Consider the following 21,915-nt stretch of genomic DNA (forward strand, 5'->3'; position numbering starts at 1 on the left):
AAAAAGTAAAACTTTTATTCTAAATTTAACTTTCTCATATCAGTTGCCTGCTACTAATATTTTCTTGTCCTTTATAGAGACACAAACTCCTTGCTTACACAATACAGGCATTCCCAGTATTTCACCTACCCCTTGGGATCAAAGATAATAAGAATTTCTTAAGTTAAACACAGCTTTATGAAACAACAGGGAATAATTACCAGAGAAATAAGATGTAAAGTGCCCGTGATGCATTTGTGCAATATTTGGACTTGGGAGATTTGCTGTCTCAATGTATAGAGAAGTAATGGGATGTAATGCATATATATATATATATATATATATATATATATATATACACATATATATAATGAGTCAAATTTCAGGAAAACTGAATCAATTTTAAACTGATGTTATGCTTTTTATTTTATATAAAGGGAGAAAGTTGTAAACATTAATGTGGAGAAAGGTATAGTACATAATTTGTGTTACTCATGTTATTTCTTCTCTGACTAGCAGTAATTGTCTACTCTCCAAACTGACATTGAGTTGAGCATCAAGGAAGAATATGGCGTGTTGTACTCTGGGGGTCATTGTGGAAGGGGAGGCATTTGTCATACAAAATTGACTCTCTCTGGATTAATTGTGCACAAATCTTACTACATAGTTGAGTTTTGTACTTATTATGTTTGATTCCATTAGTCTTTAGGATTATAAAATTTATTTAAAACTTCATCCCCCAAAAATATTTTGACCAGGATTACAATGATACATGGTCATTAATAGCTACTTCTTTTGTTTTCCTTTCAGTTTATTGTCAAGTTGGTTTCCATATAACACCCAGTGCTCATCCCAAGAAGTGCCCTCCTCCATGCCCATCACCCCCATTTTCCCCTTCCCCCCTTATCAGCCCTCCGTTTGTTCTCAGTATTCAAGAGTCTCTCGTAGTTTGCCTCTCTCCCTCTCTTAAAGAATCAGAGCTACTCATTCCCAGCAAGGACTAATAGTGAGAAACTGAGCCAGCCCCATGATTCAGAAAGCAAACTGCTTTCCAGCTTCTCATTCAGGACATAACCGTAGCTTCATTTTGCTTTAAAAAACATTTTTTAAATGTTTTTATTTATTAGAGAGAGAGAACAAGCAGGGGAAGGGCAGAGAGAAGAGAGAGACACAGAATCTGAAGCAGGCCTCCCCCCTCCAGAACTTGAGAACTCTATAATTTTATATTAGTACAAAATATATTGAAAATCAAGGGGATGGGAATTAGTCACACTACTGTTCCCTTTCATTTGTGTGTCTTCTTTTTCTAGATAATTTTAAATTTGTCAAATGTTTGACTAGATGTTAAGAAGTTTGTTTAATTATATACATTCTAGCAAAACAACTTAGCACATTCAAATCCAAAGTGAAATTTTACACACACACACACACACACCTTAGTCATAGAACTGGGGGTCCTGCAATACCATCTCCCCTAAAACCTATCATTGTTTAGGTTAAGAAATGTAAACACAGAAAGTTGAAGAGACTTTCCCAAACTAAACATACCTGTGGCAGAACCAGGTTTCAGAAACAGTCTTGAGCTCCCAGTTTTTTTCTTCATTCATTTACATTTCAGCAATATTTACCACTATTTGTACATGTTATAAAATATCTGTAAAATAACTCCCAACCAGAAGATATTTGCAAATGACATATCAGATAAAGGGTTAATATCTAAAATGTATAAAGAACTTACCAAATTCAACACCTGAAAAGCAATCCAGTGAAGAAATGGGCAGAAGACATGAACAGACACTTTTCCAAAGAGGACATCCAGATGGCCAACAGACACATGAAATGATGCTCAGCATCACTCATCCTCAGGGAAATACAAATCAAAACCACATTGAGATACCACCTCACATCAGTCAGAGTGGCTAAGATTAACAACTTAGGAAACAACAGATGTTGGCAAGGATGTGTAGAAACAGGAACCCTCTTAACTGTTGGTGGGAATGCAAACTGGTGCAGCCTCTCTGAAAAACAGTGTGCTCCTTAAAAAATTAAAAATAACATTACCCTATGACCCAGCAATTGGACTACTAGGAATTTATCCAAAGGATATAGGAGTGTTGTTCATAAGGGTACATGTACCTCAATTTATAGCAGTGCTTTCAACAGTGGCCAAATTATGTAAAGAGCCCAAATGTCCATCAACTGATGAATGGATCAAGAAGATGTGGGTTATCTATACAATGGAATACTACATGGCAATGAGAAAGAATGAAATCCTGCCGTTCGCAACAATGTGGATGGAACTGGTGGGTAAGTGAAATAAATCAGAGAAGGACAGATATCATATGTGGAACTTGAGAAACTTAACAGAAGACCATGGGGGAAAGGAAGGGAGATAAATAGTTTCAAACGGAAACTGCTGACAATAAATTATATTAAAATAAATAAATATGTAAAGAATAAATAATAAAACAAATAAATAAAATAAAAATAGTTTCAAACAGAAACTTGACAATAAATTTTATTAAAATATAAATAAGTAAATAATAAATATCTCCCACTTACACATGTTCTTAATGGGTCTCTAGAAAATGTTTTTATATGTTTTTAAATTTAATTTGGAAAATGTTTTTAAAGACATAGAAATATAATTAAAGCGAGAAGGTCCACAGAGCACAAGGAGAGGTGTGCTTTGCTTTTATGGCCTCTGGGTCCCTAACCACTGAGGAGGGTACAGGGCTCTGTGTGGTGCCTCTCTCTGAAAATAGGTGAATGGGATTAAGAGGTACAGAGCCTTATAAAAATGTGTGGTGCCTCCCTCTGGGCAGGTCAGATACTGTCAGAATTGAACAAATAGATGATTCTTCTACATCTTTGCTGGAAGACGTATAAAGGGACAGTGCCTATGTGTACTTGAATAACAGCCTTTCCAGCTTTCCAGCAAGTGGTTCCAGCAGAGTCAATCTGCTGACTTTTTTATCAAGTGGTTATGAAATCAATTTTGTGCTTGAGTATTCTTTTTTTTTTTAATTCTTTTTTTTAAATTTTATTTCTAGGAGAGAGAGAGAGAGAGAGAGACAGCGTGAGCAGGGGAGGGTCAGAGAGAGAGGGAGTCACAGACTGAAACAGGCTCCAGGCTCTGAGCAGGCAGTCAGCACAGAGCCCGACGCGGGGCTCGAACCCACGAACCGCGAGATCATGACCTAAGCGAAAGTCGGACGCTTAACCGACTAAGCCACCCAGGCGCCCCTGTGCTTGAGTATTCTTAAACAAGCCTTCTTACGGTTTTCTTATGCACCAGAAAGTAATTCCTGTACAAGGCACCCTTTTATTCTGGTTTAATACTGATTTATTTGCATGGCCCAAGAACTACACTAATAAATCCAAGTTTCTCATTTACTGTATGTACAGAGTATTGTAAGAAGTGGAGGGAAAAATTCCCAAGCCACATTAGTCACCATTTGTGTTCACAGTTACTTGTCCTTAAGATATAAGAGAGGGAGAAATATTTCATAATCTTTAACATGTTCACTATTTGGCAAATTTAGGTAACTTTTACAATATTCCAAGTTACAAAAAAAGTTGTATGTGTGCACACATTTCTTTCACATAGAGCACCTTTATGGTTATTATACGTGTATAATGACTACTTCTATATAACATGAAATATATGGATATGAAATCCTACAGTCATGGGGCCGTGGGTGGCTCAGTCAGTTAACCGTCTGACTTCAGGTCAGGTTCTGATCTCACGGTTCAAGCCCTGCATCAGGCTTTCTGCTGTCTGCACAGAGTGTGCTTCAGATCCTCTGTCCCCCTTTCTTTCTGCTCCTCCTCTGCTCACGTGCTCTCTCACTCTCAAAAATAAATAAACATTAAAAAAAATCTTAAAGTCAGTCAAATATCCAAATAGTTTGTTCACACTATCTCATTTCTCAGAAACATCTGAAAGTTTAACATCAGGATCTATTTTTATGCGGATGTCTTGTATAGATCCTGACATGCTTTATTTTTCAGAAAGTCTTCAGAAAGAGTAGCAAGTACAGCCAATATTTACTTTTTATGAAATATGGAGATACCTTTTATAGCTCTAACAAACTGGGCCATGTCCCAAAGCCTTAAGTCTCTCCCTCTTTATGATGACAAATCAATACTTACCTTATAACACTGGAGAGTAGAGTTACTGTGGTTCAGTCATAATCTGTGACTTTCCCAGGAACCACCAGGATATAGATGGAAGAGCAATTAGTATTCAAAATTTGAGAATTTTTGCAGCAAGTTGCCATCCAACTCCTGAATTTTTCTTTCTCTCCAAGTGTATTTTAGACAATGATTAGTAATCAAAATTTGAATTGGGCAAATATTTATTGAACTCTGAGAAAGGCACACTGCTAGAAATTGGGGATACACAAATGAATAAAAATATTCCTTGCCCTGAAGGAGCCTTTAATTTATCAGATTATTCAGAGAAGTATGTAAATAAATTGTGAGTCAATGCAATCACATCTTAAGCAAATCCCTAAGGTAAGCATGGAGGAGGGAGGAATTCATTCTTATTTGGGGCATTAAGAGAGTCTCCCCACAGACGGAGTGGGGCATTGGGTGCTGCTCCTTAAATAGGTAAATGATGGAATATCTTGGGTTTTCTGGGTCAGTCCTGATTTATGTTGTCATCCAGTCACAATTATAATACTGCACTTTCACACTCAAAGGTTTTCTTTGGACAATACATTATATAATCGCAGTAGTATTGATGCATACATAACATGTTGACAGGGGAAAAAAGGGGAAAAAACTTCAGATGGACCAAAGAAGCAAGTTGGAAGTCCTTGAGGAATAAAACTGCATGGTATGTTTGGGGAAAAACTATGCATCTTTGTTTTATGTAGTCAAAAGAGGGCATCTTTCCCCTTTCCTATTACTGTTTAAACTGAAATGGGAGTACTTTCTAGAAGAGTGTGTCCTGAACTTTTCTATTTGCATATTTGACGTCTGTTTCTTTCCAGGAATGTTACTATTATGCAACACAGACCCCTTTCTACATTTATCCCTCATTTTCCATTTTCATTTGATCAGTGTTATTTCTGACAAAGTACTATGTTCACATCACAGAGAAAGAGAGAGAAGTAAAAAACCAGTTCATATATTTCATCATCTGCCTTCTAACCAGTTGATATTGAATTAGAACATACAATTGTGCTTGAACTTTGTGTACTTTCCAAGAAGCACATGTTAAATTTTTTTTTTTAATGTTTTATTTATTTCTAGGACAGAGAGAGACAGCATGAGCAGGGGAGGGTCAGAGAGAGAGGGAGTCACAGACTGAAACAGGCTCCAGGCTCTGAGCTGGCAGTCAGCACAGAGCCCGACGCGGGGCTCGAACCCACGAACCGCGAGACCATGACCTAAGTGAAAGTCGGACACTTAACCGACTAAGCCACCCAGGCGTCCCAAGAAGCACATGTTTAAAGAGAAAACAACCAAACTTAGATATTATTTCTGTTTTTATAACTATTCAGGGCAAAAAGGATGGAATATGCTGAAATAATAAAGCAAATCTTAAACAACTTGTAATGTTTTAGAACAGATTTACATTATTACTTGTTGTGTGATAAAGGCCATTTCCCAGGGAAATATTTCCCTTAGGTATTTTTTTAGCAGAAAGTCCTGAATTTAGAACAAAAAAATGATTACTAGCCCTATGTATATATATGGAAACATCAACTAAGCAATATAGCCATCAACTAAGCAATTCCAACACAGATAAGACTCTACCTTCCTTATCATATGAGAGGGAACAGTAGACTTGACTTTCCTGACTTGTTAATTGCCAACTGCTTTTGTCTTAGCCCTTTGAGGTCAAAGAGCTGAAACCACTGATTCTATGTCTAAGTACCAAGAGTATGTAGAATACAGGACACACATGGTATAAGAGATGGGGAAGAATCTTTGTGATGACTGGGTTACTGGAAAGGCACACCCCACTCCCTCTTCTGCCCTCTTATCTCATGTGCTTCTCTGCTTCAGAGAGCTGCCACTCCCACGTGGGAAATTAAGTCTATTCTACAGCTCCTTTCCCAGCCTGCTTTAATATCAAGGTTTCCCCATAGCAAGAATGTGGTATTCTTTTCCACAGCTTTTCTCATGGGCAGGTGATAGGAGGTCTATAGATTTTCAGAGAGGGCTTTTAAAATTTTTGAAAATGATCCAAAATGTCAATAAACTTAGAAGGAACACTTATACTTGATATAGTTATCTATTACTCTGATTTTCTGACCTCATGTAACATAACACCAAACCCATTTGAAGATGCTAGTTTGAGAAAATAACCCAATAAAATCTTTTCCTCTCCTCTTTAGGCCCTCCCCTTCCCTTCCTTTGACTCTTCTAATTAATGTAGTTGCCTGCTGTCTCTTCCCACTTCAGTCCATTCCTGGGCTGCTCCCCAAATGATCCTTCTACATGACATGATTAGGACCCAGTTTAATGCTTTTGATAGATCCTAGTACTATAGGGTAAGGCTGTAGTTTATCCGAAGCATGGCATGCAAGGCTGGGCACAATGACCTTTCCAGGCTTATGCCTTCTCCTGTTTATACCTGATGCCTTTGCAGAATTTCAGCCTTATGAGCTTGTATAATTAAGCCTCCCCTGACTCCATGACTTAGTCAGGCTGTCCTCTGTATTACTACAGCAGTGACTAGATACTGGATACAGGATATTGGAACTCTTGTTCATCTATAGATCATCATCATTGCTTAGCAAGTTGCCTGTGTGTGTTCAGATAATTAAAAAAAGTAACTGAATTACTTCCCATTTAGGCAGAGCTTTCTTAAATCAAAAGCACTAGTCCTAACAGGTTTTACTGTCTACTGTTTGAGGCCACATCTGGCTGATCACATATTTCTGTAGATAAGCGTATGAGGGTGTATGTGCATAAGTGCACCAAAGCCAAAGATACATGGGATTCCTTCTCAAGTTGGCTAGGTGAAATAAATTTGATTTTTTTGATAGACAAACACATAAATCACCATGAATCACTTTCATATAAATATGTTTTATTGCAGAGAAGTTATAATTATTTACATGCTGTAACACATCACGACATAAATTTACCAAATATTTCATGGTGGGATGCTGTAGGTTTCAGATAATAGTTTCAGAAGAACCACAGATTAAGTGAAGAGACTTACAGCTTTATTGACTCTACGACTCTCGGTTGCTAAATGCTAGACATCAAAAGGCAGTGTTTTCCAGTCCTACCTGTCACCACTTGCATGCAGAAACCTAGGAAGCAAATACAAGAGAACTGTCGAGTTTCAAATCCAAGTTGCCACCAAAGTTTACAATGGGCTGAGTTATATAATTCATGTCGTAAAGCATTTAATTCTTGCATAAAATATACAGTTCTATTAAGATTGGTATAAATCTACTTATTTATAAACCCTGGCTTAAAAACAAGGACAGGATGCAGCCTGCACATGCATTGAGAAGGACAACCTAGCAAATGTTTGTGACCTTAACAGTGTTTATTCACTTTCTTACTGTTATCGATTTAGGAAAATAACCTCAGGAATTATAGATTTAAACTTCTCTTGGTGATAAGCAATGGCAATGAAACTCTAGGAAAGACCCTAGGCACTCTCACTGATTTATGCTGGTGGAGAAAAATCTATGGACTGTAGACTGTCACTAAGGTATAATTTGGCAAGTCTTCTTTAAGCCACATCTCTAGCAGGATCATCCTGAAGTGCAATAAAAAGTCACTGATGCTTGACTGCTTATGTCTCAAAATGTGAATAAAGTGCTCACAGACCTTGAACATAAACGAAACAAGCAGGTGGACCTGGGAATTCCTATCCAAGTTCACAAATATACTTTAAAGTTGTATTCCAAGGTTACCGAATACATAGGCCTTGACTGAAAAGGAAGAAAAGAAGGAAAAAATGAAGGAAATGCAGAAAAATAGAATCTCTATATCTCTTCAAACCTACCCCACCAACCTGAGTAATGCACGAAGTGAGTAAATGGGTGAGGAGGATTTATGCACAGCTTTGCAAAATGGTGATGTGCTCATTGACTCCTGAATAAAAATCGTTGAAAAAATTTTGGTGATGAATAAGGAAAAGTCCTAGTTTCTACCTTCCACTGAGAATGATATTCTCTCTGAAGAGCCCCGTATCTCCCTTCTGATTCTCTTTTCTCATCTTTCATCCTCCTAGCATGTTCTCCTTACTGTTCATGATATGAAAAGTTACTTAGGCTGGAAATGTCCTGGCCAAATAAGCCGTAGATACTCCAGCGTTTAGCATAGAGAGAAAGGGAAGTCTGCATTCTATTTCTAAGTAATTCATCTTTATCTATGAGGAGACTGAGCTTCAGATCGGAATCTCTTCTCATGATCACGTCAGTAGGGCTAAGTCAGCAGCTTAGGATTTCCATGTCAAGTGGTCAGCGTGGAAGGCAGTAAGTTTTTCAAATTTTGCTCTGGGAGCTGTTTTGCTCTGCATATAAACCTGGCATTTTAAATTTTGAGCGAGGTGGCTCACAAGGGCAATTTGCAGGACTTGTAAGTTTTCCAGTGCTCGGGAGAATGAAGAGCCTGTAACCACCTTACAGGCTTTGAATAAATCAGGTTATAAACCTCTTTGGGATTTAGGCCCAGCAAGTGCTAACTCTAGCTGAAGCAATGAGTAAGAGTTTATGAGAATAAGTAGTTGGAGGTAATTTAAAATATATATTCAGTATGCATAATAAAAATATATCCCTACAATGATCTTGATGCTATCATAATTTTTCTCTTTAAAAAAATATTCCCTTGAAAGTGCTATCAGTAGCTCCCTTTCTGTCTGTGTTTTGAAAGGCAAATTCCCTGGCTCTGCAGGGAAGAGAATTACTGTTGTAATTCCCATGTCATTCCTAGAGTCTTCCCTTTCGGTGGTGATACTAATGCGCAGTATATGTTTCTCACTCTTAGCTTCTTCCTTACGAAATGCTGCTAAGTATGAAATACTGAAAAGAGTTAAAAGGGACGATAGATTGGAATGAAGGCGTTACCTGTCTCTGACTCTGAACAAACAATAGGTAAGTTGTCCTTTATTGAGACATATGACTAAAGTAGGACCTCTGGATCTCGGAGTCCTAACGAGAAGTGCAAAACAAGTAACTCAACTTGTATAAAAAACCCTGATTAAGACAGTATAACAAACCATGAGGTGAAACAATAGAGTCAAATCCAAATTCACAATATATATAAACCACAGCCAGAACGAAAAGGGTTTATCATAACAGTTACGGCTTCCCAAGCCAGAGAAAGCTCACTGTACTTCAAGAATCAACTAAAGTTGATAGATAGCAGGTATTCTGTAACTTGCGAGAACAACTGAGTAGCTGCAGATTGCATAAATGTGTTGTGTCACACAATATCAAAGTTATTTGCAAAAGTTATACAATTTGGAATGCTTGAATATGAGACACAACAATGTACTGAAACATACATTTATAAGAAAATGAGAGCAATCATTAATATAAAAGGTATTTTGGGGGATGCATTAAGTTAGCAGTGCTATCAAGGTTAAATACGTAAAGTGAGTTCAGTTAGCTACTTAGAATTTCGGTCATATACGTCTATACCTTCTTCTTCTTTGCACAATCTCATGCTTCTTCTGTGTCTTCTGGCTTGCCTTGTTTAGGATCTTCAAAGAGCCATGGGTAAATACTGATCAGGGGCAGACAGTGAGGGCCACTCCCCCTGCTTGCTGAAATGTAAGGATTCTCTCATGTCCTCAGGGGAAAGACTTCTATCGGCCAGTCTAATTCCTCCCTTGTGATGCTGCTCTGCCCTCCAGCTCTTCTTCCGCCCTTGTCTTTCCCATTTCCCTGGACTGACAAATATTCTTTGGGAATTTCTATCTTCTGTGGAATTCAGGGTTTCTTCTTTTTCCTTTTCTTTCCGGGGATGCTACACCCTAAAAATCCCAGACCTCTTATTTCCGAGGCCCTGCTATCTTATTTGCACTTAAAGTGGAAGAGGCAGCAGGTAAAGCACTTCTTTCAGCATTTGGTCCATCTGGGGTCTCAAACTCCCAAGGACACACCTCAGCTCGCGATGTTAAGGGTTGCTGAAAGTTATTACTTGAGTTATAGAAGCCAGGCACATATTCTTCAGGGGAAGATGTCTTTTGTTCCTGGTTTCCCATTTGATTGAGATTTTCATTCTCTACTTTTGATGCTACGGCTTTGGGGAGCAGTTCTTCGTATTGCCCAGCACACACATTTGTCGCGTGACACTGACCGCCGTTCTCATCTTTAGCTCTCCCTGGGGGACCCTGAGTCTTGGAAATAAAATGCTTCTCATCTTCCAAAACAGGCTGACCTTGGCTCTCCCAAGGGCATACCTCAGCCTTGTCTATGCTCTTCTGATTGGTTTGCTGACATAGTTCAGCTGCCTTAGGCTTCTGATGAGATTTCTCCTTTAAGGAGAAAGTTGGGTTCTTCTCCATTTCAGAAGCTGCAATAGATACGTGTTTCTGAACTTTTGATTCTGAAGGCACGGGACCAGGGGCCAGGTCGTAAATCTCCCAAGGGCACACTTCCCCTATGTCAAAGTTGTTCTTCATCTGGGTGGTGCCTGGGCTCATCTCAGAATTGGCAGTGGCCGGATTAATCCTTTGTTGCTTCATAATCCCAGATTTCGGAGGTTTTCTTGGCTCCTCCAAATGATTGGAGTTTTGGGGGGCAGACTCTTTAGTCTCTGCATTATCTGAATTGGAGTATTTTCTGTTTGTTTCTTTATCTTTTGGCAGAGGTTTCTGGGATTTAGCACGTTCTTCCATGCCTGCTGTTTGGGATTTTCCAGCTAATCCAAGAGTCTTCTCCTTGGCACTTGCTATGACACTGAGAGACTTTTGCAACATGGATGTTCGTGGGTGTCCCTGCTTCTTCTCTGAGCTGAGATTGTGAGCGCTTGCTGACTTACACACCAAAGGCACCGACTCTGTGGACTCAGCCTCACTGTTTTCTTTCAGTTTTTGTGTTATTTTTTTACTTGACAGAGACTCCAGTGTGGAATGCTCTGTAGCCTCCTCTTCTTGGCTTTCCCCTGGTAAGCTGTTGGACTCTTCCGTGTGCTCCCTCACGTGATCATAAGTGCTGTGGGACTTCTTCAGTGAGAAGACTCGGTTTTTCAGGGATTCTTCCTTGGGCTTCCCAGTGTTACCTGAAGACTCTTGTGGGTTCTTCCTGACCTGGGCAGTGCTTTTGGCTGTGCCATGGTCTGTGACTTCCTTGTCCTCTTTGGAGCACTGCCTGCTGACCGTCTCTGGGATCTCGGTGATACGCCTCATGATCGAACGGCCCAAGCCCTTCTTGGAGCACCGTTTTTTCTGGAGGTGGGGGTTATTTGTAATCATCTTCTTCCGTTTATATATTTCCAACTGGGCATAGAGTTTCTTCAGCTCATCCTGCCAGAACAAAAGTAAATTCACAGAGATGTGGAAGTCAGTGGTTTGGCCAGATAAAATTGCTAAATGTGATTTGACGTTTATTAATTTGTGTTCTGTTTCACATAGAGTTTGGACTTTAAGAGGACACATGCATGCTACCTTCATTTCACGGAGCAAGCCCTTTGGACTTACGAGTTGTATGTGCCAGATTCAACTGGGACCGTAATAAAGACACAGTGCATTTTCTACCGACAAAACATACCCCTAAACAATACTGGAAGCACCATGTAGCCATTGATAAAATTACCCGTAATGGTGGATCAGGTTTAGGGGACAACAGACCATCAGTTACTAAAAGCATCTTCTTACTCCAAATGCTGACATATTGTCACAGATTATCCTCAGTAATCCATTATCTCTGCTCACAGATTATCCTACCTTTCTATCAGCAAAATGTCATAAACTGTATTAGGGAAGCTGTATAACCAGTTCATCATTATGGCTGCTAATAAGTCACCTGAGACTATCAAGATTGGCCTATATAATTTCTACTATGATACATGTTTTATGAATGGGTCAACTCTGCATTTGGAGTCTTTGGTTCTGACACAAACACATATTTCCCTTATCTTTTTCTCTCTGATGCATACATGCACACAGATGAGTATACATATACATCAGCTCACATGTGTTTGCCTGTATAAATGGGGTTGATCTGAAATAAGAGACGAAATACTGGCATTACCCGAATGTCTTCTGGGTCTAAGCTGTGCTCGCTCCATGCTGAATTGATACTGCTGTTCAGGTAGGATCCAGACCGGCCCATATCTAGCTCATCTTCATATGCTTCTGTAGCAATGTCATCTCGTGGGTTATTGCTTGAATGTGAAAACTGCAATAGATACTCAATATGAGTTGTAGACATTAGCCCGCTGGGAGGCAGAGCATAATAATTTTCTGAAGGTTCTAACATTCATATCATTTCTTCAGCTTAGAACTCTTCATAAAAGATCTGCTGCTATATTTGTGTTTTGCTTTTCAAGTTACACCCTAAAGCTCTTAGGCAATACTGATAAGTGATTCCTTCTCCAGCTTCTATTTTCATCCTTGTCTTTTCTCCAGGCTCCCAGTGTTCACTTACACTACTCCTCTTCCATTATATTTGCATTTTGAAAATGAAAATGGGTAGAAAAACCTAAACTAGTGTTTTTCAAGAGTATCAATTTAGACTCATTGGCAGTTGGATGGAAATATTTTGGGGGCAGTGGGGTCTACCTTGTGTTTGTCATTTTGCTTCGTATAAGGGAGGCTATATTTCCTCTAAGGGCACACGGGGCTCTGATCACAGACAGCGACTTTCAGAATACTCCACATAGCTTCAAAACAGTTGCTTTCAAGACTCAGGGGACAAGAGATTTGAATTCCAACCTCAACTGTGTTGACAGTGAGATCTTAAACAAATCATGGAATCCCTCTGGAGCACAGTGCCCTCTCAGCCTAAAGTGATGATATCTAAGTTTAAAGTGATGATGAAATCTAACTTTAAAATTCAGAGAGTCACCGAACTTACAGAACTCTTTCTCATGCTCATTATTCTCAAGTTTCTCCTTCATTGAACATTCTGAGGTACTTTTATTATTTTCACGTGGATATTTTTCAGTTTCATGTACTCTTGCTAGCTCTATTCTTTTTCAAATGGAGACATGAAGAATGAATCAGGTAAATGATGGAAAGCAGGGAGACTCAAAACAATCCAGCCACTTCACACAATATATAAACGAAGTGACTATTCGGTGAAAATTGAGAGAAAGGCTTAGGGAAATGGGTTCTCTTCTCCCAGTTTGTCATCAGCTCAAATATTCCTTTAAAAAATTAACAGATCACCCTTTGATGATACAGAGCAATTTCAAAGTCAGTATCTGTTAAAATATTTAGGTGGGCAGGCGAACATCAATATAGGATAACTAATGTGAAATGGCAATTCTCTACTTAAGGGACTGTGAAGGTTTTGTAATGGGGACTGGTTGAGAAACCACAGAATTGGGTAAATCTTGCCTTCACTCTTCTACTCGTGTTTGTGATTCCCACATGTGTCAGGAACTTAAGGCCATAAAGATGAATAAAACACAGTCCCTGCCCTCCCAAATCTCACATGCTACTAGTAAACCACCCAGAGGTTATTTATATAAGTCTTAGAGATGATCATGAGTTTAAGAAACAGTTGTTGGTCAGATATTGTCCATTTTCTACTTTATTATTTTTCCTTATATCTATCTAAAATAGTATTTTAAATATTTATCTTATTTCTCTTGTCTGCTTCTCCCTTACCCAGAACATAAATACCATGAGAGCACATATTTTATCTGTTCATTACTCTTATTCCAGTATATAGACCACTGTTTAGCAAAGCCCCTCAATGATTTTTTATAGTTATCTGAAGTTGATATATAATTCATATACTATGAAATTCTCAATTTTAAATTGTACAATTCAATGTTTTTTTGTGTATTCACAGGGCTGTGCAACCGTAACCACTATCGAATTCCAGAATATTCTCATCTCCAAAAGAATCTTGAAGCCATAAGGCAGTCACTTCCATATCCCCTCATCCCCACCCAGTGGCAACCACCAACCTACTTTCTGTCTCCCTAGAGTTTGCCTGTCCAGGACATTTCATAGAAATGGAATCAGGCAATATGTAGCCTTTTGTGTCCAGCATCTTTGCACTTGGCATAATGTTTTCAAGGCCTGTGCAAGTTGTAGCACGTATCAGTGCTTTTTTCCTTCTTGTTGTTGAACAGTGTTCCATTGTATGGATATACCACATTTTGTGTATACGTTTATCAGTTGATGGACACGTGCATTGTTTCCACATTTTAGCTCTTATGAATAGTGCTGCTAGGAACATTCATGTACACATTATGTATAAACATGTGAATAAATAGCCTGAGTATACAGTATATCCATCTAATAAAAATGTAATCATATAATGGAAAGTATGAAAATGGATAAGATAAACTGCAGTAAGAGACTAGCCTACGGAAATTGTGGCTGTCTGGTATAATTCAAGTAGGGAAGAAAGTAGGCATTTGGTTCTGTTTACATTTCTTTGGCCTTTCAGTCCGGCTGAATTTCAGTGTTTTGGTTAATTGTGAGAGGAGGTAAAGCCTGGAGCAAATGACAAGAAATCACAATTCCTGTCTCAGCCGTGCTAATAATATTTTGTGTGCCACTAATACAGATATACAGTGTTCTAATATTTTGTTTTCCCATGGGCAAAAGAGGAAAATAATAATAATGCTCTAACTTTTATGTTATTCCCCCACACTCTCAGATCATATTATTCTCTTGAAAGCAGCTTTACTGCTATCATGTCCTAGATGAGGAAACTGAAACTCAGAGAGATGAAGAGTCTTGGTTAACATCATACTGTATGGCTAGTGTGGGTGGAGCACATACTCATAATCCTTGCATTGTGAGTGCTGGTCCATCTCCCCCCACTTCAGTGTGCTGTCTAGACAAATCTGTCAGCCCGTCATTATTAAGCAGAATTCTTCTACACACAATATAATTATTTATTTCTATTAACATAAAAATTTTCTGAATGTTTTGCTACACAATGCTTCCTAAATAGGAAGCCAAACAAGAGGACTCTTAGGATAGGTTAATTCTTTTTAAAAATGACTTTGATGTTATAGCTACAGTCAAAAGCCACCTTGAGCCCGTAATTAAAAGAGAGCTGCATATCAAAATATTTGAAAAAAGAACTGAACCAGATGATGGGTTTTGTATAAATTGAAGCATTTAAAAATTATATAGGATGTTTAATAAATTCCAAAAGAAAAGAGACATCTAGTCCCCGGAGGAGGGAGCTTTACAGTTAGTTTAGGGTGGCAAGCAAATGTCCATACCTCCCTTTGCCTATATGGCAGATATTTTGTAAAGGAGGAGCAACTCCATGCTTTTTAAAAAATAATTGTCTTGCAAGAGGAAAGTAATGTTAAAGGAATACCTTTGGAATCAGAAGCAACCCAATGGTGACTGTCACAGTCAAATGAGTATGTGCAAAATACAGCATTAGCATCCAATCAGACTGAAGTCTTGAGGCAAGAACGAATCTGAAATGAGAAGTCACCAAGTTAGGAATCTAACAAGGTCTCTAAAGTGCTAGGATACTTGGAAACTTTTTTCCTTAGTGTATTTTTAAAAAAGCAAGCAAGCATGAAAAAAGTTGCATTCCTGTGCCTATGGCATACATTGTCATCACAAAAGAATAAGGCTTGAAGTAACTGCAACTGAATGCATAAGATATGACCTCTTTATTATTTATTATTTTAAATTATTGGTAAGAAAGACAGCATGTAGATATATAGTGTGCTAATCCTTTCCCAGATTTATTGTTTTGTATGTAAATTGTCTTAAAAGAAAAGCAACTAACACATATGAACTCAAAAGAAAAATGGGCTTACAAACTGGTGACTTTGGGCAAATTTGGACTATGAGACACAACCAAATAACTCTTGATTCTAAGTCTCTCTATTTGAAAACATTAATCAAGAAAAAAATTAAGAAAATAAAAAGAGTAGGTAATTATCCATCTTTGTGAATGACCTCAAAGGCTTAAATGATGAGCAATGTAATGGATAAAGTGAATATACTAATGATTTGTAAAACGCCTCTTTTAAAATAAAAATTTTAGTTAATGTGAAGTATCAAACTGTTTGCACTAATTTCAAATGCAATATTTAAAATCCCATCTTGCTGGGTAATTTAAGCTGTGTTCTACGAAAGCCCTGCCAGAAACTTGTGGAGGAAAAATTCATACCGATATCTACGCTGGTAATTCCTGGAATATTTTCATAAATCAACAGGTTTAAAACTCATGTTTGAAGGACTCTTTCTTTTGCAGAAACCAGGTGTTGCTTTTATTAAGGTCATTTTGCAGTTATATTCTTTTAAGCTTTGCCCATCCACTGTTCATCCATGAGAAGCTAAATATGAGACTTTAGTGCATTTGGAATTAGACGATCAGCATGTTGATTCAGTGATATACATCATCAAACTTGAAAAGCTAGTATCTTAAGACAATGCTTATGATATAATCATAAAACATATGAATCTAGAAAAAGAAACTAATTTTATATCTGCATTATGCCATATTCACAACAAATTTACTAAGGAAATTAGTGTTATTTATACATAAAATTTCCATCAAGTGGATTTCTTCCTCATTTTTACCTCTCTCCTGTCCCCTCTGTCTTCTCACCCCCACCTCCCCTACCAAAACATCAAGTTAAAACAGAGGCTCAGGAGTTGTTCAAAATGTAGACATGGTTTCCCCTGTGTTTGAAGACATAATGCATACAATATGTGCACGGAAGTACAGAAAGCTCGTGATAGTTCAGACATAACTAAACAGGATTTTATGAATTAAGATCTTCTCTAATTCCTTTGTGAGAAAGTGGCTCGATATCTGCCTTGGATATGACTAAATGAATATTCGTTTTGTTCAGGGATGAGATATTTTTGATAGAGTTTCTGCAGGGTCAGGTGAGATTTTTTTTAAAGCAGTGAAATAGGAGCATCATCCTCATAACAAGTTACAGTATCTGAGGCATAGAAGCAATATAAAATGTGACCTGGAAAATCACCTCATCCCAAACTGCTGGGGCCATTTCCAGTACTGGGGCAGACGGTTATTTCAAAGGAGATGGATCTGAGGTCCACAAGCGTGCTCACCCACTGGGAATGCCTATCTCAAATGCCAACACGAGTGAACTTTAAATTAGCCTGACAGTATCTGGAAGGAATTATGTTTACATATATTTTAAATTTTTTTTTTTAATGTTTTATTTATTTCTAGGAGAGAGAGAGAGAGAGAGAGAGAGGCAGCATGAGCAGGGGAGGGTCAGAGAGAGAGGGAGTCACAGACTGAAACAGACTCCAGGCTCTGAGCTGGCAGTCAGCACAGAGCCCGACACGGGGCTCGAACCCACGAACCACGAGATCATGACCTAAGCAAAAGTCGGACACTTAACCGACTAAGCCACCCAGGCGCCCCTGTTTACATATATTTTAAATTAAAATGCCGAGTCTTCCAAAAAGTACTTTGAAGTACTATATACGAACATCAACTGCCCCTAAATTAATCAGCTTTTAAATACTGGGGTGTTGTTAGGTTGCAGTTCTGACTAGAATGATCTTAAGAGAAATTGGGTTTTGCAGTCATTCTAGAGATTGAGTTTGCTTTAAAAGACTATTTCAACTTCTAAAAAATAGATCTAACAGTCCAGGAGCATAGAAATATTCAAAAATTCAAGTCAGGAAGAAAAGCAAACCTTTTAAAAGTCTCGCACTTTCCCAAAGCTCTGCTTTATGATTAGTGAAGGATTATAGAACAGATTAGGCAAAATGCCTTATGCATTATGAGACTGCTGGACTTAATCCTTTTAGTTTATTTTTGTTTAATCTGGCAATTTGGTGAGAATAAAAGTAAATCTGTATATAAATATGCAGTCATAGCTTTACATATTTACATATGTACATATACATGCATATAGTTATGCATATATAATTTTATATTTTAAGCAAAGATGAAAGAACAGATGTGCCCTATTGGTAGAGAATACCTTTGCTGATGTTGGATGCCTTATTTAATATTATTTCATTCTATTGAAAAATTACAAAGATGAATCCAGTTGATTTAAATTATTATGTTATTGCTTCTTATTCTTGGACTCTTCCAACATTGGAATCAACATGTATGAATTCAGTCCACGTGTGAATAAGAAATTATATATACTTGATTCCTTTAATTATTACTGCCTATTACTGACTTCCTGCTCATCTCCCTAAAGTCAGTGTTCTATAGATTGAGTGTTAAACTATAATTCTATTCTTGGCCATTCATGACCACAAGTTAAATTTCTGAGAGAGTAGCTAATAGGTACTATGATCCTTTGAAGCCAATATGCCACAATCTAATTGAAAGGTAAGTCAAATTTGGAACTTAAGGTGTAGGGCTTCCCACTCAGGTGTTCTTAGGCTTGCCTAAGAAAATACCAAGGCCTATCCAGGATGGTCACTCTGCTGCCATTGGAAGTCCTCCCTGTTTAAAACTCACAGGGGACTACACAGTTGTCTGGAAGAAAACCGATGTGAGTATGGCATGTCTACTAACACCTAATCTATTAGCTTCAACATGAACAATTCATTCAGCGCTTGTGTCTATATGAACCCAGCTCATCATTTACATGGTTCATCTGGCTAGGCTGAGGAGTTGCAGAGGACTCTATAGGAAAGACCTAAGCAAAGTAAGAAAGCTAATTGTTTTTATTTTTATTATTATTTTTTTTACAAATAGTTTATTGTCAAATTAGTTTCCACATAACACTCGGTGCTCATCCCCACAAGTGTCCTCCTCCATGCCCATTCCCCCATCCCCCCCACATCCATCAGTCCTCAGTTTTTGTCAGCATTCAAGAGTCTCTCATGGTTTGCCTCTCTCCCTTTCCCCCACCATTTCCACCCTTCTTCTCCCCCTTGTTCCTCCGTCAAGTTCCTCCTAATCCTCCTATACGTGCAAACATATGAGAAAGCTAATTGTTTTTAAAGTAAGCTCAATGCCCAGTGTGGGGCTTGAACTCATGAGCCCTAAGATCAAGAGTCGCATGCTTCCCAACTGAGCTGGCCAGGCACCCAAGAAAACTATTCTCAATGAATATTTACCACGCGTTTCTTCACTTCGGCCCAGTATTAAAACTGAATTTTCTGAAAAGTGGCTGCTGTTCACAGACATCAATTGAGGGCTGGGGGGATACCATGATGGATGATTTGGAAAGTGCTGGTTAAGCAAAGTTAACTTGGTTTCCTGACAGCAGGACTTGTCATGTGTTACTTTGTGCTGTGACATTCCAAAAAGAGAGCTTTCGAATGCCATGTCTCATAAATAAACACATAAAAACCTCTGAAAGTGATACTCTAATATGTTAACAGTGCTTATCACCTTTGGGTAGTTGGATTAGGGAATTTATTTTTTATCATTTTATGATTTATTTATAGTAACCACCTAATGCCTTAAGATTTTTTTTTTAAATACCTTACCTGGCCTACATCTGAAAGGACTTGGACCAGTTGAGAGTTTAAAATCCATTGAAAAAAAATCCATTGAAAAAACATTTAACAATGAAAACTGAAAAGAATAAATCTTCAAGTAGAAAAGGATAAGAATCAATTTAGGCAACTGCTTTGAACAGATTTAATTTCTTGGGCAATTTGGTTCTAAGAAACACAGCAACTGATTATAGGGCAAAAGTAGGAAGCCCTTTGCACGACATGGTCACATTCTGACAACAGAAGACATTTAAACTCATCTGCAATAAGCCTCCTGGTGTGCTTAGAACTCTGTAATTGGTTCGTTAATATAACATTTAACTTATAAATGGTTCTAGAGAACCAGGTTTGTTATAACTTGAAACATATGTGTTTGATATTCTGGACACAAAAAACAAAAACGCAACTTTCCTTGGGAGATGGTTTGGGAGAAATATGAAGGCTCTGGGGCTCTGCCCATCACAGAATCCTCTCTCATGCTCACTACACAGTGCACCGAGGACACCCCGTCTCACCTCTTCCCACTCTAGTCTATTAGCAATAATCGCGCCTCGGATAAACCTCATTGGCTACGATAGTGCCACTGCGCAAAGCTTCCCCCACTCTAGTCTAAACAGAATTGAGAGAGCATTCTTTGTGCCCATTTATAATATCATAGTTTGCATCTCATCTTTCCTTCCTCTTCTCCTTGCTTTCTCTTTTCTCTCTCTCTTGAGAGGAGTCAAGACTAAGCAAAGAGGCAAATTCCCTGGATTCCTAGCCCTTTGGTGAAGTTTCTGGGGTTATCAAATCATAAATATCCCCTTTGTTACTTAAAAGATATAAAGTGTAGGTGTGTCTAAAGCTCAACTGTTCTCTGGCCTCATCTATTCCTAGAAGTGCAAGATATAATTTTGTAATTACCGACTAAAGTGAGAAATGATAAATATCTTCCAAAACTTCTATAGATCCACACCTTCCCACTCTGACTCCCACTATTATTAATGTTTTTCTATTGAGGGAAACGGCTGACTATTTAAAATTTCTCATTACATTCTTAAGTATGTCCTAACTTTTAATATAGGTCGAGCAAGTGAATGACATCTTTTTGTTACTTTTGAAATTATAGGATTTCTTTTTTTGGTCTCACTGAGGTTTTCATTTCATTTCAGATAGGCATAAAATCTCAGAAGATAAGCCACACATTTTTCATTTTGTTCACTTATCATTAGCTCCTTTCTTCTTCCTCTGTAATCACCGAGTACAGAAATACCTGGGATATCAAAAAATGGAGGTCCAGGCCATCCATGCATACAACAGAAGGTCACTGTAGGTCAATGTGATAATGACAAAACCCCATTGCACACAAAAATCCAGTCCTTGGGTTGGAATGGTGTTTTAGTTTTGAATTCAGCAAAATAAATACACATAAGTTGTCTATCTGAATATTGATTTTAAAAGTGTAATCCTGTGTATTAAATATGATCTATGATAGATAATTTATCTATATCAACTTTATAATGTGTGCATGTGTAGCTTGATATCTTTAGAACAAAAAGTATTACATATCATAACAATATTCAATGACATTCCCTTAAGTGGTTTAATAGAATACAATAGTACCGTGTAATTAAACTTCAAAATAAATAAAGATAAAGGTAATAACAAAACATCAGAAGGAACTCGTTAAAAAAGAAAACAAAACTACATTCATTTGCCATTTCTGTGACAAAGAAATTACTCAGCTTACAAACTTTAACTTTCTTCAATCTTTCCATGATTCATTTTACCCAATTTTGCTATTTAAATTAAACCGCAACACATCAGAGAAATAAAACAGTTATTTGCTAGCTCTACAGAGCACTTGCCTAATTGTATGGAATATAGCAGAGATAATGAGCTCATTGTGAACTGCGACAGCCATATAGCGTGGCTCATGAAATGCTGATGGCACTGTCCGCACTGCATAGCAGAGATAAACACCCCACAAGAGGAATAAAAATTCAGCTGTGAGAAGAACAACAACAAAGAAAAAAACAATTTTTCATTAGTTTTATAGGTGAATAAAGTAAAATTTAAGTTCTTTAGCATGCATTTTGTGTCTATTACAGAAACATAGGTTTAGCCAGAAGTAAACACATACAAAATGTCATTCACATATGAATACATATGATATATATTTAAGATTTTACTCAGTGTGTAGATTTTTCAAAGGTATTCTTTGGTTTTTGATTTCTTGCTTTTTTAAAAACGGTGCTTGGTGTCTTGGGTTTTTCTTTTGCTAATGCCTGGCTTTTTCCTGAAACAACTAAAATAATTTTCCACATCCCCAACTTGAGTTTAAGATATTCATGGAGCATCTGGGTCATAATGAAGTCATCAGGCAACAAAGGCTTGTATTGTGT

General features: G+C 37.8%; 1 protein-coding gene and 1 non-coding gene across 2 annotated transcripts in view; both read right to left on the bottom strand.

Moving 5' to 3' along the window:
* Positions 1–7,016: 7,016 nt before the first annotated feature.
* LOC120223571 (probable G-protein coupled receptor 158) overlaps positions 7,017–21,915 on the bottom strand; it is an 82,282-nt gene continuing 67,383 nt past the window's right edge. Inside the window, exons 4-7 of the mRNA XM_039221775.1 lie at positions 21,379–21,517; positions 15,432–15,537; positions 12,165–12,311; positions 7,017–11,437 (exon numbers count right to left, since the gene is read on the bottom strand). Of these exons, the coding sequence (XP_039077706.1) occupies positions 9,962–11,437; positions 12,165–12,311; positions 15,432–15,537; positions 21,379–21,517 (1,868 nt within the window). The 3' untranslated portion in view covers positions 7,017–9,961. The remainder of the gene's footprint in view (positions 11,438–12,164; positions 12,312–15,431; positions 15,538–21,378; positions 21,518–21,915) is intronic.
* LOC120223573 lies at positions 19,979–20,126 on the bottom strand. The gene has a single exon (XR_005526332.1). It is a non-coding gene; the product is annotated as a U4 spliceosomal RNA (small nuclear RNA).

Source organism: Hyaena hyaena, unplaced genomic scaffold, assembly GCF_003009895.1.
Source record: "Hyaena hyaena isolate Hyena2069 unplaced genomic scaffold, ASM300989v1 scaffold_1011, whole genome shotgun sequence".
Taxonomy (NCBI): Eukaryota; Metazoa; Chordata; class Mammalia; order Carnivora; family Hyaenidae; genus Hyaena; species Hyaena hyaena.